At 28.3% G+C, this 13,477-nt stretch overlaps 3 protein-coding genes and 1 long non-coding RNA gene across 5 annotated transcripts; 3 read left to right on the top strand and 1 right to left on the bottom strand.

The window, feature by feature from the left end:
• Positions 1-7: 7 nt before the first annotated feature.
• LOC127073028 (PITH domain-containing protein GA19395) lies at positions 8-1,443 on the top strand. Its single transcript, XM_051014016.1, has 5 exons — positions 8-498; positions 608-651; positions 727-804; positions 879-983; positions 1,163-1,443. Exons 1-5 carry the CDS (start codon positions 328-330, stop codon positions 1,368-1,370), a joined length of 606 nt encoding a protein of 201 aa, XP_050869973.1. The 5' UTR covers positions 8-327; the 3' UTR covers positions 1,371-1,443.
• Positions 1,444-1,584: 141 nt separating this feature from the next.
• On the top strand, positions 1,585-7,770 carry LOC127073021 (monocarboxylate transporter 9). 2 transcript variants are annotated; one of them, XM_051013993.1, is made up of 9 exons: positions 1,585-2,899; positions 5,427-5,546; positions 5,610-5,753; positions 5,849-6,117; positions 6,201-6,490; positions 6,684-6,927; positions 7,001-7,166; positions 7,256-7,456; positions 7,515-7,770. In XM_051013993.1, the coding sequence occupies exons 1-9, from the start codon at positions 2,695-2,697 to the stop codon at positions 7,676-7,678; spliced, it is 1,803 nt and encodes a 600-aa protein (XP_050869950.1). In that variant the 5' UTR covers positions 1,585-2,694; the 3' UTR covers positions 7,679-7,770. The 2 variants fall into 2 exon arrangements, with proteins under 2 accessions (XP_050869950.1, XP_050869951.1); XM_051013994.1 differs by lacking the exon at positions 1,585-2,899 and adding an exon at positions 3,010-3,451.
• Positions 6,684-8,138, bottom strand: LOC127073030 (uncharacterized). The gene is made up of 4 exons (XR_007785651.1): positions 7,867-8,138; positions 7,272-7,447; positions 7,050-7,155; positions 6,684-6,924 (listed from the first exon to the last, which is right to left on the bottom strand). It is a non-coding gene; the product is annotated as an uncharacterized LOC127073030 (long non-coding RNA).
• A 39-nt stretch (positions 8,139-8,177) lies between these two features.
• LOC127073025 (lysosome-associated membrane glycoprotein 1-like) lies at positions 8,178-13,392 on the top strand. Its single transcript, XM_051014010.1, has 6 exons — positions 8,178-8,326; positions 8,418-8,541; positions 10,269-10,837; positions 10,920-11,121; positions 11,264-11,443; positions 11,557-13,392. Exons 2-6 carry the CDS (start codon positions 8,499-8,501, stop codon positions 11,694-11,696), a joined length of 1,134 nt encoding a protein of 377 aa, XP_050869967.1. The 5' UTR covers positions 8,178-8,326; positions 8,418-8,498; the 3' UTR covers positions 11,697-13,392.
• The last annotated feature ends 85 nt before the right edge of the window (positions 13,393-13,477 follow it).

Here is a 13,477-nt window from a genome sequence, read left to right on the forward strand (position 1 = left end):
AAACGTTTAAAGAAATAATATTCTTATTACAATAAAAATAATATATTTTTGGTTATATTAATATCGTATTCATTCAATTATTTTTGTATTAAATTTTTAAATATATAATAAATATAATGGGATTGTTATATTATTTTTAGAAAATTTCAAAAATATTTGCGTTATTCCAAGCTTATGTATACACACATATACAGTATATATATAATCATTTTCATGAATTTTTGATTATTGCGCATATGCGAAAATTCGGTAATTCTAGAATCACGATTTCGGGAAGATTTGAGCTTTGAACGAAATAATTTGGATTATCTTATTGATGTATCCAACATGGAACATCACTGCTGTTGTGGAAGTATTCATAATGATGCGGAATTAGGGGTTCAATATAATTTATATAAAAAGATAGATAAGGATAATGTTGAATGTTTGAATGAATATGAAGAAAATAGTGGAGTGACAGTATTCAAACCTTGGGAAGAAAGACTAGACACTAGTAAGGTAAATTTTATGAATATTTATTTTAATTGATTGTTATAATTATTATATACAAAATTTATTTGTTTAATATTATCTAAGATGAGTCACAATTTTGCTGTATTGATTTTAGTTTGTGGAAAGTGATGTTGATGAAGAGCTTCTTTTCAATATACCGTAAGTTAAAGAATTTTATTTACATTTAAACTTTAAGATTAAAAAATAAAATTTTAATGTTTTTTGATGTTCTAGCTTCACAGGAAATGTTAAGTTAAAAGGACTTATTATAATTGGAGGTGAAAATCAATCTCGTCCAAACAAAGTAAAATTGTAAGTATTACAAAGAAACATAGATATTCTTATAAATATATATATATATATAATTTATCATATTTTACATGTAGATATAAGAATCGACCACATATGACTTTTGATGACGTTACGATAGAAGCAGATCAAGAATTCGAGCTTTGCAATGATGAAACTGGCGTTCATGAATATCCTTTAAGGTATGTACATATTAATATATATTACTTTATAATTAAAATCGCATAAATGTAATGTACAAATTCAAATAAAAATATTTAGATATATTTCAATATAAAAATAAGTTTTATCGCTTAATTATTATATATAATAAATTGAAGAATGTAACGATGCATATAAAGCATTATTTATGTTACAACAGAGTCGTAAAATTCTCTACTGTATATCACTTGAGTCTTCATTTTATTGGTAATGGTGGAGCTGAAAGATCGAAAATTTATTATATTGGCTTAAAGGGAGAATGGTCGCCTGCTCATCAGCATGGTGTTACAATTTGTACTTATGAACTGGTGCCACAAAAGAGCAATCGTCTTAAGGATATGAATGATCAGAGCAGAGAAGTTAGTTGATTTTCTTCAATTATAGATCCAAATTTTAAGCATTTTGATGATTAAATAAATACATTTTTTTTTACTTTAATAATGCCTGCTTATTGATAAGCTATAAAGAATTGTACCTGAATCCCAACAATTCTCGCAAAGCTACCTTTCTTCTCTTAAAACATCAAACAATAAAAAAGTTCACATATGCCCTATTTGACTTTGTTTCCAAATTATAGCGAATTTGATTTTCAATTAACTCTATCTGCTTATTTTTATAAAAGATGTTCGAAATGACATCTTTGTCTGATGACAAATCTACAAACATTTTATCAATACCTGTTTTACTCTCTTCGTATGTCTGTTATTAATGACTGTTTCACTGTCACATATTGCTCGGATTTGCTGAAAATTTTGTTCAATTCTTTAACGACGAGTTTCAATACTGTCAATAGCTGTTTTGTACACAATGGATTTTAGATAACTTCACAAGTAAAATCCATCGGATTTAAGTCCGTGAGAAGGTAGAAAAACAATAGAACCTGTTCATTTGTTCGAAAAACAATTATTCCAAAATTGTTTAGAAAATCTAATGACAGTATCTGCATTCACTCAACGAAAGAATCATTGCGATACAAAATTCGTTATAATCCGAAAAGAATTTCAAACATGACATATGTTTATATGAATTCTTTTATTATTTTAATATACTGAAGGTATCTCTAAAATATTTCTCATTTATTTTGGGATATCATGTATAGCATATTATAGTATATATACGAGCACAAGCGCGAGATATAAAGGGCGGACGAAATAAAAACAATCGACTTAAGATCAATTAATACGTACAGGCATCTCATCGAAACGTTACTCTCCTTTTTCTTATACTAACTTCTCGATTCTCGTCAATTAAATGCAACTGTGAAGTCAATTAACGATATATAATTACTATATTCTGTAATACAATGCTATGATACGTTATACGATGTTGCGATATCACATAATATACAATGCTTCAGCTTTGAATGAAATGTGTGCGCGTACGCATAAATATATCGATCGGTCAATCGATTGATCGAAAGTAATATCGAGTGAATGATTTTAATGAGTGAAACGAAGATATCGAATAAGACAAAGAAAACGCGATGATTCGAAAAAAATCATAAAAAAAATACGATGGGATTGGTAGAAGAGCCATTGACCATAAATAAATAACAGGGGTAGAGGAGAAAAGTAGTGTCGATCTCGTTGGTGCGCTCTGAGAGATTCCTTGGAGTCGTATTTACAATCAGAATCGAAACACACGAGACCGAGAGTTGGCTGCGCGCGTAACGCGCGATAGATCGCGAAACTCATGGCTCGCGCGAGAGCGAGCTCCATATCGGAGATAACAAAGAAAGAGGAGGAAACTAATAAAAACATCAAATTAAAAGATAATGTCGGTGAAGCTCATTCGTTAATGGAAAATAATTCCTTGAGGATTCCCGCTTTAGCAAAACCACCGGACGGAGGATGGGGCTGGGTTGTCGTCTTTGCGTCTTTTCTCATACACGTTATCAGTAAGTTTATCGAATTATTTTCCTCCCTTTTTTCTTCTCTTTCCTTTCACTTCCATTTCAAATCTGATTCATGCGATTTCTATGAAAAATGCGGTCTCGACGTCCTCGACCGTATTTTTCTTTGAGTTTCACAATGTTTCATTCTATCATAGATCTTTGATAAAAGCTTTAATCCTTCTTTCATTTCAATATTTACTAGATCATTTCGTTATTATCAAATCATTTCGTGATTCGATATAAACAAAAATTGTATTCTCATTCATACGCTTTTGACAAAAGCTTCGATCCTTCTTTCGTTGCATTACTTGTTATATGGATCATCCCATGGTTCAACGGTCAATGAGTTTCTCGATTCCTTCAAAACACTCGCGATAAAGCTCTGTTGATTACTTGCTTTCTATGTTTTTTCATGTTTACAATCGTAGTGGATGCGAAATTATTAAAAAGAATAAAAAGTTTGATAGTAGGCATGTACTAATGCAATATCGATCAATATATAAAATCAGCTTATGATAAAGAGTGTAACGTCGAAAGATCAGAGGACATAAATTTGTACGTATGTATACAACACATGTGATGCGTCATTGTGTTCTAACTTGATTTCTTTGTTACATTGTGAATTTGACGAAAAGAGCACAAAATTCGTTGAAACGAACGTTTCGAAAGAAAGAATATCATCTGCGAACTATCTTTAACACGTTGAATATATGTACTGTGTTATATATACACATACACACCGCACACATGTATGCATGCATATATATATATATATATACATATATATATATATATGTATGCATGATGTATGTATGTATGTATGTATGTATATATATATATATATATATATATATATATATATATGTATGTATGTATGTATGTATACCTATATCGATATAGTAAACCTCATTTTTTGCGAAATATTAAACTTAACTTTTGAAATTTTTATACGATTTGTTTGTCGGTACTTGTGAGAATATAGTTAATAATCGTAATAGAAAATAGGTTCGATGTTTACTGACTAAAAACAATACGTATTCATTTGAAATTATTTTTTACATAATAAATCTACTGTGAACAAAGGATTTACGATAAAAATAGAATTCAAGTATTAGTAATCGTGAGAACTACGAAAGAATAAGAGCTTCGTTAATGTGACATTAATAACATTTTCATTTGTACGATCATACATGAAATTCGACAATTGAACGTTACAATCCAAATTGTGTTCATTTGCGTTATCGTTGGAGATGACGCGCTGAAAGTATGATTTTGACAGAGTCGAAAGATGTAAAGATATATTACATATTTTTCTGTGAAGAGTCCACAGAGAAAAAAGTGAATTTTAGATAACCTTTGTTGACTTTAATTGAAGCAGTGTTTAAAAGAATAAAAAAAAAATGCGAAGCTTACTTTTACAGTTGAATACACTGTTTTTTTTTTCTATACAAAAGACAAAACTTTCGGCTTGAGTCATCTTCTTATCTTTCCCTCGTTCAGCTTCACCCGACCACTCTCATATCCGCTCATTGAAATGAGTTAACGTTCTCTTATCGTCGATGAATATCACATTGAAGTATATTCTTCGATCATTTTGATCATAGATTTCATTGAAAAGAAAAGAACAAAAAAAATCAGTGAATATGTTAACAATTTATTTCATTTGATTTAACGTTTATATGGTATTATTTCAGCATATAGTCAGCGTTTTAACGTATAATTCTAAAACGTGTACATTGCAACCGGAGAAGGTCAAACCTATCACTTTTTTTTTAGGATAATGATAAATTTCGTAATCATAATATGCAATTATATAATTAATAATCAACATAAAATATTTTTTCAACGATCTCAGAAACAAGTTCTATTATAATATTCATCAAATTACGTACGATACCAGCGAAATTAAAAAGCTTGTATATCATTTTACAATCAAATTAGCATGCACAACGAAATTAGATCGACGGTCCACTTCGGGCGTCAACAAAAATTTTATCTTTATTACTCACGACTGATAGTTACGTGTTACTACTTACATTTTAATAGGTCATTCGATGTAGTTTGTAATATATTTAACACTGATTAGTTCTCGGAAGGAAACCTTATCAGGTAATATTCTTTCAAATGACTATTGGAAGATTAATGTTTTCAATATTAATAAATAACATTTGTTTCATCGAGCATTTACATTTATATTATCAGTTCGTATGCTGAAATTTATATCGTGGCAGGCAATGACCGATTCTCATTTCTCAATTAGGTAATTGTAGAATTGTTACTAAATCTTTTGTTTGCACTATTTGATATTGATAATACTTCTTAAACTGAAATTTTTAGATCATTTTCGATTGGTAAATATTACTATATATCAGTTTCTTTAATAAAAGTTGTACGACTTTAAGGGAATCCATTTTCCTTCTCTTATACCTCATCCATCTTTTGTTAACAAACTTTATATCAGTTTTTTTAATTTAAAAATTAATACAGAAGTCTAATTTCTTTTTATATGCTATTCATCTCTTGTTAACAGTCGATGGAATGACCTATTCTTTCGGTGTATTTTACTTGGAACTTCTTTATTACTTCGAGGAGGGAAAAGGAGCTACTGCCTGGATTGCTTCGATACTCGTCGGCGTAACTTTATGTTCAGGTAAGAAAGATCGATCGATTTTATGATAATTCATTTTATAATTTCTTTGAAATTCATTTGAAGGTCCGATATCTGGATCTTTTGTGAATAAATATGGCTGTCGAGCGGTCACGATAGCTGGCTCGATTTTCGCTAGTGCTTGTCTATTAACCAGTGTTTGGGCAGGTAGTATCGTTATGTTATATTTCACCATTGGTCTTGGAACAGGTGAGTAAAATGAAATAATTTTCTCTGAACCATTCGTTTAAATTACTATTATTTGCGATTATAATATTATTGTTATATGTATACCGTATTTACAGGTTTAGGCTTCGGATTAATATATTTACCAGCCATAGTAAGCGTTACTTGTTACTTCGAAAAGTATCGTTCTTTAGCTACAGGTATAGCGGTTTGTGGTTCAGGTTTAGGAACTCTTATTTTTGCTCCTTGTTTGGAATCTCTTATATCAAATTATGGATGGAGAGGAACAATGATGATATGTTCCAGTATTGTTTTGAATTGTATCATACTTGGAGCATTTTTCAGACCACTCGAAACTCCAACGCTTAAGAAGAATCATGATTCAAAGGTATAGTTTTAAAATAATGTAATGTAAAAAAAAATTGGTGTAACTTTAGGGACGTAATCTGCATCAAGATGTTTTTATTTTAGGGTGTATCTCAGGAACTACAAAGTATAAATAAGTCTTCTGCGTTTACTAAACGACAAGAACGTTCGGACGAAGTAATCAATCCGGAAAACAATATAAAATTCAATGTAGTTAATTTCGAAAAGAAAGTTATGCCGAGTGGTATAAGAACTGCTTTGAGTCAGCCTGTATTAATTACTAAAGTTAGCAGTCAGCATAAACAATCGCTTATAAGGACATTTGGAAGTAGCGAAGTAACCAGGTGCCATAATGGATTACATCACGGCAGTCTAGAAAACATTCGTAATTATTTGTCTGTATCTTCTGCATTCAGATTCTATCAGTATTCTCATTTTATTGCTCTCTGTTGATTTTCCCATTACTATCTTATCAATAGATCTAAGTTGCATTATTCAAAATCGTTATTAATAAATTGCTTGATAAATGCTTTTAATAATTTAAAATTATAATATATTAATTATAAAATTTATTGTATATATTTACAGTAAGTCTTTGATTGTTGATAATAAAGAGGACATTATTCCTCTAGATACATATTCTAAAAATATATCAAACAAAGCTGAAATTAAAAAGACTGAAGATAATATAGCGCTGTCCTCTGAAGAAAAAAGAGATGTACTTCAAGAAATTATGGACACTTCTCTCTTAAAAAATCCTTTGTTTCTTATTTTTACTCTTTCTAATTTTTGTACCAGTATTGGATTTAATGTGCCTTACGTATATCTACTGGTAAAGATCAATTTATTGTTCACATTTCTTAAATTTTAAAAGTATTTTAATTGCATTTTTTTTCTTTTTATAGCCACAAGCAGAAGAACAAGGAATAAACAGAAGTTTAGCTAGTTATTTACTTGCAATTATTGGAGTAGCCAATACTTTAGGTCGTATTATTCTGGGATATATATCTGACAAGCCATGGATCAATCGACTTTTTGTGTACAATATCTGTCTCACGATCTGTGGAATAGGTAAGTATTGATTTTTAAATAATATAGAAATCAATAATTACTCGTTTTCTAAGAAAAAATAATATACAAAATTACATCTCTTATTATAGCTACAATATTTAGCACCTTTTGTACCAATTTTACTGCTTTTGCATTTTATTGTATCATTTATGGTTTTACTGCTGGAGCATACGTGGGTCTTACTTCTGTTATTCTAGTAGATTTATTAGGCTTAAATCGTCTTACAAATGCTTTTGGACTGTTATTACTTTTCCAAGGCTTTGCATCTTTTCTTGGACCACCTATAGCAGGTAACAAAATAAAATGTAGAATTATCTATAATATGATTAAATATCTTGTTATTTTCAGGTTGGCTATACGATGGACTTGCTTCATACGATCCTGGTTTTTATACTGCAGGCAGTATGATTGCTATTAGTGGTTTGATGTTATTTTTTATTCCTGTACTTCAAAAAAAAGAAAATGAAAAAGAACTGAATAGATTAAGTATAATGAATTCTCAATCAGCATAGACTGGTTAAACGATTAAGTACATTCTTATATAAAAACTTATAATAATAATATAATAATAAAATGATAATAAAAAATACGTGAATTTTACAAATACTATTTTCTAACACCTAAAATAAAACAATATTACTTTACTAAACTATACTCGTCGAAATTAAACCAAACATGATAAAATTCTGTTATTAATAACCTCAAAAATTTACAACGAACGTCTTATAATACAGTAAAAAGTAAATGAGACATAACAATGAAACTTTGTCCGCCTATTTAAAAAGTGACGTTTATCTGCCGTATCTGAACTGCGCAAGCGCACGAAAATTCTTTATCCTGTTAGAACCAATGAAAATGTTTAGAGAATAGAATGTGTTTACATGGTGAGGGAAGACGCGACAGAACAGAACAAAGAACGTCTCCATCTTGGAATAATGTACTTCCATCAATAAGCTAACCAATCTGTAAATAGGACGTTTCGTTTTTTATTTAAAGTTAAATTCAAATTAAATTGAAAATTCAATATTTATTAGCTTAAATATTTCATATTCAATCGGAATTGTTAGAAATTAATTAGAAAAAAGATCAATTCGTACAGTTGGATTTCATTTGTGAGCTTGCCTTTAAGATATGCTTTCCGATTGTATCGCAAAACCTCGGTGAGTTTTCGAACGCGTGAGAAGGCAAGCTCTTTGCTTTATTTTGTATTTGATACCATTTTAACGTTCATCGTCTTCTTGTGATATTCAGATATCGCTTTCGTACGTGATAAAGTACGGCTTTGTTCGGATTATCAGAAAATACGGTGAAGTTAATTAAATAATTGCAAACATGTTGAAAATCACATTACTTATTCTATTTTGCGCAGTATCAGGTACGTATGCAAAACCATAATATATTACTGATAATTTTAATGCAAATGGCAGATGGTGCATGAGAAGTTCATGACGTAGCAATATATAAGTAATTTTCCGTTTAGAAATAAAAGAAGATTTTTGACGCTTTGACGTGATTATGCTTAGCAAATGTGATCGCTGATGTTTTTTATTATTTTCAACATAAAGAGTTGAAAACATATTGAACTTTAGCACTTTTTCTTGTTTCTGACAATCGGTAGAAAAAAAATTAAAAAAAGAAAAAAGAAAAAAAAAGAAAACTTCATTTGTATGACGTTTATGAATCAGATTTCTTACGAAACTAATAAGAATAAAGCATTTATATTCGAGCGACTAAATTTAATCTTAATCCGTCGTATTAGTGGAAGAATTTGAAAGTTACACAGAGCCATTAATACGATAAAACATCCGTTTGCAATCGCAAGCAAACGAAATACAATACCTATTCTATGATTACTCTTTGTTTAAAGACGCTTCGATCGATACTCTTATTAACAGTTTTCTTACTGTTAATGTTTTGTTGCAACGGTAAAAATGTAACATTTCCAAGATAAGTTGCAAATTTTCAGAGATTTTGCATATTTTTTATATACGATTAAAAAATGAATGTCTATATTTGATTCTAAGAATGTCTATACTTAATCCAAACAATTTTACAGATTTTTAGGATTAAAAGAAGTGAACACATTTCATTTGATTACTTCAATTACTGTTTGTAGTTTTTTTAATTACTTTGATTGTTGCAATACGATTCTCTGATATTAATACAAATTTATAAATCAAGATACACACTTCGTATATACATATATCATCATCTTGTAAATTTTTAATTTTTTTTATATTCTAAGAACAATTTTAATGGTAGTTTGATATCTAAGATATTCTATCATAAAAGCAAAAAAGAAATTTCATGTGCATACTTTCATGTAGATTGATATATTATCTACTGCATAACATATATATTACATAAGATATCAAAAGGAGGATAGATGAAGTCATAACATTGATATTTATATTTGCAATTATTCATACTTTTTTATGTAGTAAAATGTATTATATTTATAGATTTATAATACATATAATATAAATTGTAATTATATATATATATATATAATAAATAAATTGTAATTATATATATATAATAAAATTTATTAATTATTTACAATGAACTTCTAATTTTCATAATATGTATTCTATCCAATATTCTAATATAAAATTAAAAAAATTTCTTTTATAATAGAAATAAGAAATATACTCATATTGAAAATCAATCAAAATTTGTATTTGATATGATAGGTGGATTTTTATCGTAAAAAAATATAGAAATATCTTGAACTTTATTAAACAAAAAAATTTTTATCATAAAAAGATAGAAATATCTTGAACTTTATTGAACAGAACTACAAGAGATAACATGTTTATTGCGAAATAGTCAACATATGCTATTTAATGTGCTAATGAATGTAGTGAGTTTTAAATGTAAGAAGTTGTAAGCATAGAAAGCATAAAGACAAACCAGAGATAGAAAGTGGCAACAAAAAATTCTGATAAGAAATATATATAGTTTCCACTATACGACGATATTTTACGAACACGTATTATTTGTCTATATATCGTGATTTTATGTTATATTTAAAGATTAATTATAAAATATTATATTATTTAAATTTGGATATTATATTATTTAAATTTTAATATTTTATAGATTATGGCATAAGTGGACATCCCAATAATCCTGATGAGATAAAGGTTTCTAGTAAACCTACAGATGGAAAATTTACAACAGATATTGAAAATTTAAATATTATTTCAAATAAAACAGGCTCACAAACGCAAGAAGCTTCTAAAAATTCATCTGCGATAATTTCTAATACAGCTGCACTACAATCACAAGCGAATACTGTTGTATCAAGTACAGTGACTATTGAAAACCAAGATTCAGTTTCACCAAATACTCAAAATATTGAGAATACATCTGTGAATACTCCCACCAATCAAAGTTTGTTCAAAGATGTTGAAAATGTTTCTAAGAAAGTAATTGAAGATTCAAATATGTCTGTTCCAACTAAACCTTCTATTAAACCTGTACCTTCAATACCTACCCCAATACCTTCAATACCTACTCCTTTCCAATCTATTACTGCAGCATCACTTGAACCTGTACCAGTTCCAAAACCTGGAAAATGGATCGTTAATAAAACTGATGAAGTTTGTATTATTATTAATATGGCTGTACAGTTTAACATTTCTAATGTTTCTGAGAAAGATAATCAGGTTTGTATAATTACGAAAATGTTAAAAAAGAGTATTTTAGGTTTTCCAATTTTTAATTTTCTTTTATACTGTTATGTTTTAGACAACATATAAAGTATTCAACCTGCCTGATAGAGCTAATATGACTAAAGTATCTGGCTCATGTGAAAAGTTACAGCAATTTATAGCTTTACAGTGGAATGGCACTGAAAATGTAACAAATAAATTTGCTCTTTATTTTACCAAGAATGAAACCACAAAACAATATTCTTTTCATCATTTAGAACTCACTCTTACCGAAGAAAGTAAGGAATATTTTGTTGAAAAATACCTATCTTTCTCTTTATCAATATAAATTACTTTTTAAGATCCTTATTTGTTATGAAAATTCTATTATTAATTCGTTAAATTTATTAATTATTTTTTATATTTTAATTTTTGTTATAGACAAAACTTCAATGTTTACACACAATGCAACACTATTTTCTACTGGATTAAGTAATTCATATAGATGTTTAAAACAACAAAATTATACTTTGAACTCAACTAATGCAGTAGGATATTTAATGATATCTGATTTACAATTCCAAGCCTTTAAAACTGACAAAACAACAGATTTTGGCGAAGGTAAATATTCTTCTTCGATACATTTTTTTTTTTTGTTTAGAAATAAATTCAAGTAATTATTAATATATTTTAAATGTACGAAAATAATATTTTCATCTTTTATTTCTGTCTAGTCAAAGACTGTAAGTTGGATACACCAGACATCGTTCCAATAGCTGTGGGTTGTGCACTAGCAGGTTTGGTAATCATTGTACTGATCGCTTATCTTATAGGACGTAAGCGAAGCCAAGCACGTGGTTATCTTAGTATGTAATCTGCTTGAAATCAGATTTTTTACTGGTCAGTTTATAATTTCTTCTTATATAAATTTTGCATTACAAGAATCAGTTATACTATATTCAGAATTATCTAATTACTCATTGTGCTCATAGACTATAAATGAATCTATACAGTTAAAGTATAAAACTTTTTGTTCATAAAGTTACTACTACTAAAGTTATAATGCCGAGCAGTTAATTAGTAAGGTAGTTTTAAGGTATGTATAGCTGAGAATTTGCAGTTTATAAAAAGTGAAAGAAGTTGCAATACTATGCTATGTCTACGTATATCTACGTTTCGATGAGCGAATTATCTTCTAGAGGTTGAATCTCGTGGAAACGTTTGAGTTGGTATTGTTGGAGTAACAGTGTATCACAAGCGGCAGTATTCTTTAAATAAGTATAACAAATCGGAGGAGGCATTGTTTAGTTTATTACACAAGAGCCATAAAGAATTATATAATTGCCGAATATTTACAATCATTAAGAGTCTCATAAAAGTTCTAATTACATTGTTTTAAGGCAAAATAATATAAATTTTTTATTATCATTTGCATAGAGAAATTTAATTGGATACAAAATGTTAGTAAAATTTATTTATCTTCCTTATTGCTTCTTCTTTTTGAGGAATATTATACTATTGATAAATGCGAAAGACTGTGATCCTTGGTGTATATATATATATTGTTGACAAAAATATGAAAAGGCATGGATTATATGGGTTTATGTAGATAATCCTGCTTCTGCCCACCCTTTCGCATAAATGAAGGTGTGAAACTAGACGAATATAGGCCGTGTATGCTACTCCAGAAGATACTGTTAAATCATTAGTCGTTAGAGTCGCCTTATCTTTTTTTAAACGAATTCCTGTTTATTCAAATAATTAGTTACCTATTAACTCTTAGAGTACGAAGCAGGATCCAACTGAGCACTCAATATGGCCAGTGTTTATTTTAAAATAACAATTAATATTAAATTTTAAACTTTCTCCATGGTAATTGATAACAATGTGTAAATTCAAAACACAAAGAGAGATATATTCTTTTGAAAATTCAATTTGTTTTAAAACTGCAGAGAAATTTTTGTTTAAGTAGTAATTACTGAGCCATATATTAACCATTAGATCACAGTGACAGTTTTCTAACAGTACTCTAAAGGTTAAATGTGATTTGTAATCGATATAATATTATGATGAAAATATTTACAGCTAAGAGTTATGGAAAAATTATTTTTCATATTATATGAATTACTTATGAATAAAGGATGCTAATTAATAGTTTAACATAATGACCAACAAAATTTTTATATTAATTAATATACTACTTGACTTTTATTTGCGGCATAATAATGAATTTTTATATTTGAAAGTTAATCTTTATCGGGTCTTTTCCAAATTATTACTTTTATTACCCTCACAAATTATTAGATCCAAATTTTTCTTATAAATATATGTATATTTAATATTCGTACTTTTCCGAAATTTAAGAAAAAATAATTACGCCACATTGTTTTATACAATATATATATATTATTATTACATGATCGATTAAGAGAAAGTAAAAAAAACAACCGTAAAGAAAGTACTGTATATAGTGCATGAATTATAGTACACTTGGGATTACAAACATGTATTGTAGTTGTAAAGGTGCTTCATTTGTTGGTAATAAAACAAAAATATTTCGAAAAATTTCATTATTGAGTATTCTAATTTAAAAAACTTTTATAATTTTATCATATCCGTAGCGTTTTTAAAAACAACGTTAGATGGACTGATTTC

Source organism: Vespula vulgaris, chromosome 2 (assembly GCF_905475345.1).
Source record: "Vespula vulgaris chromosome 2, iyVesVulg1.1, whole genome shotgun sequence".
In the NCBI taxonomy this organism is placed as follows: Eukaryota; Metazoa; Arthropoda; class Insecta; order Hymenoptera; family Vespidae; genus Vespula; species Vespula vulgaris.

Excerpts from the sequence above, each read along its gene's own strand:
- LOC127073028 (XM_051014016.1), top strand. The coding sequence starts at position 328 with ATGGAACATCACTGCTGTTGTGGAAGTATTCATAATGATGCGGAATTA. Across the intron at positions 652-726 it reads GAGCTTCTTTTCAATATACC|CTTCACAGGAAATGTTAAGT; the intron begins GTAAGTTAAAGA and ends TTGATGTTCTAG. Across the intron at positions 984-1,162 it reads GTTCATGAATATCCTTTAAG|AGTCGTAAAATTCTCTACTG; the intron begins GTATGTACATAT and ends ATGTTACAACAG.
- LOC127073021 (XM_051013993.1), top strand. The coding sequence starts at position 2,695 with ATGGCTCGCGCGAGAGCGAGCTCCATATCGGAGATAACAAAGAAAGAG. Across the intron at positions 5,754-5,848 it reads CACCATTGGTCTTGGAACAG|GTTTAGGCTTCGGATTAATA; the intron begins GTGAGTAAAATG and ends CCGTATTTACAG. Across the intron at positions 6,928-7,000 it reads TGCCTTACGTATATCTACTG|CCACAAGCAGAAGAACAAGG; the intron begins GTAAAGATCAAT and ends TTCTTTTTATAG.
- LOC127073025 (XM_051014010.1), top strand. The coding sequence starts at position 8,499 with ATGTTGAAAATCACATTACTTATTCTATTTTGCGCAGTATCAG. Across the intron at positions 8,542-10,268 it reads TCTATTTTGCGCAGTATCAG|ATTATGGCATAAGTGGACAT; the intron begins GTACGTATGCAA and ends AATATTTTATAG. Across the intron at positions 10,838-10,919 it reads TTTCTGAGAAAGATAATCAG|ACAACATATAAAGTATTCAA; the intron begins GTTTGTATAATT and ends GTTATGTTTTAG.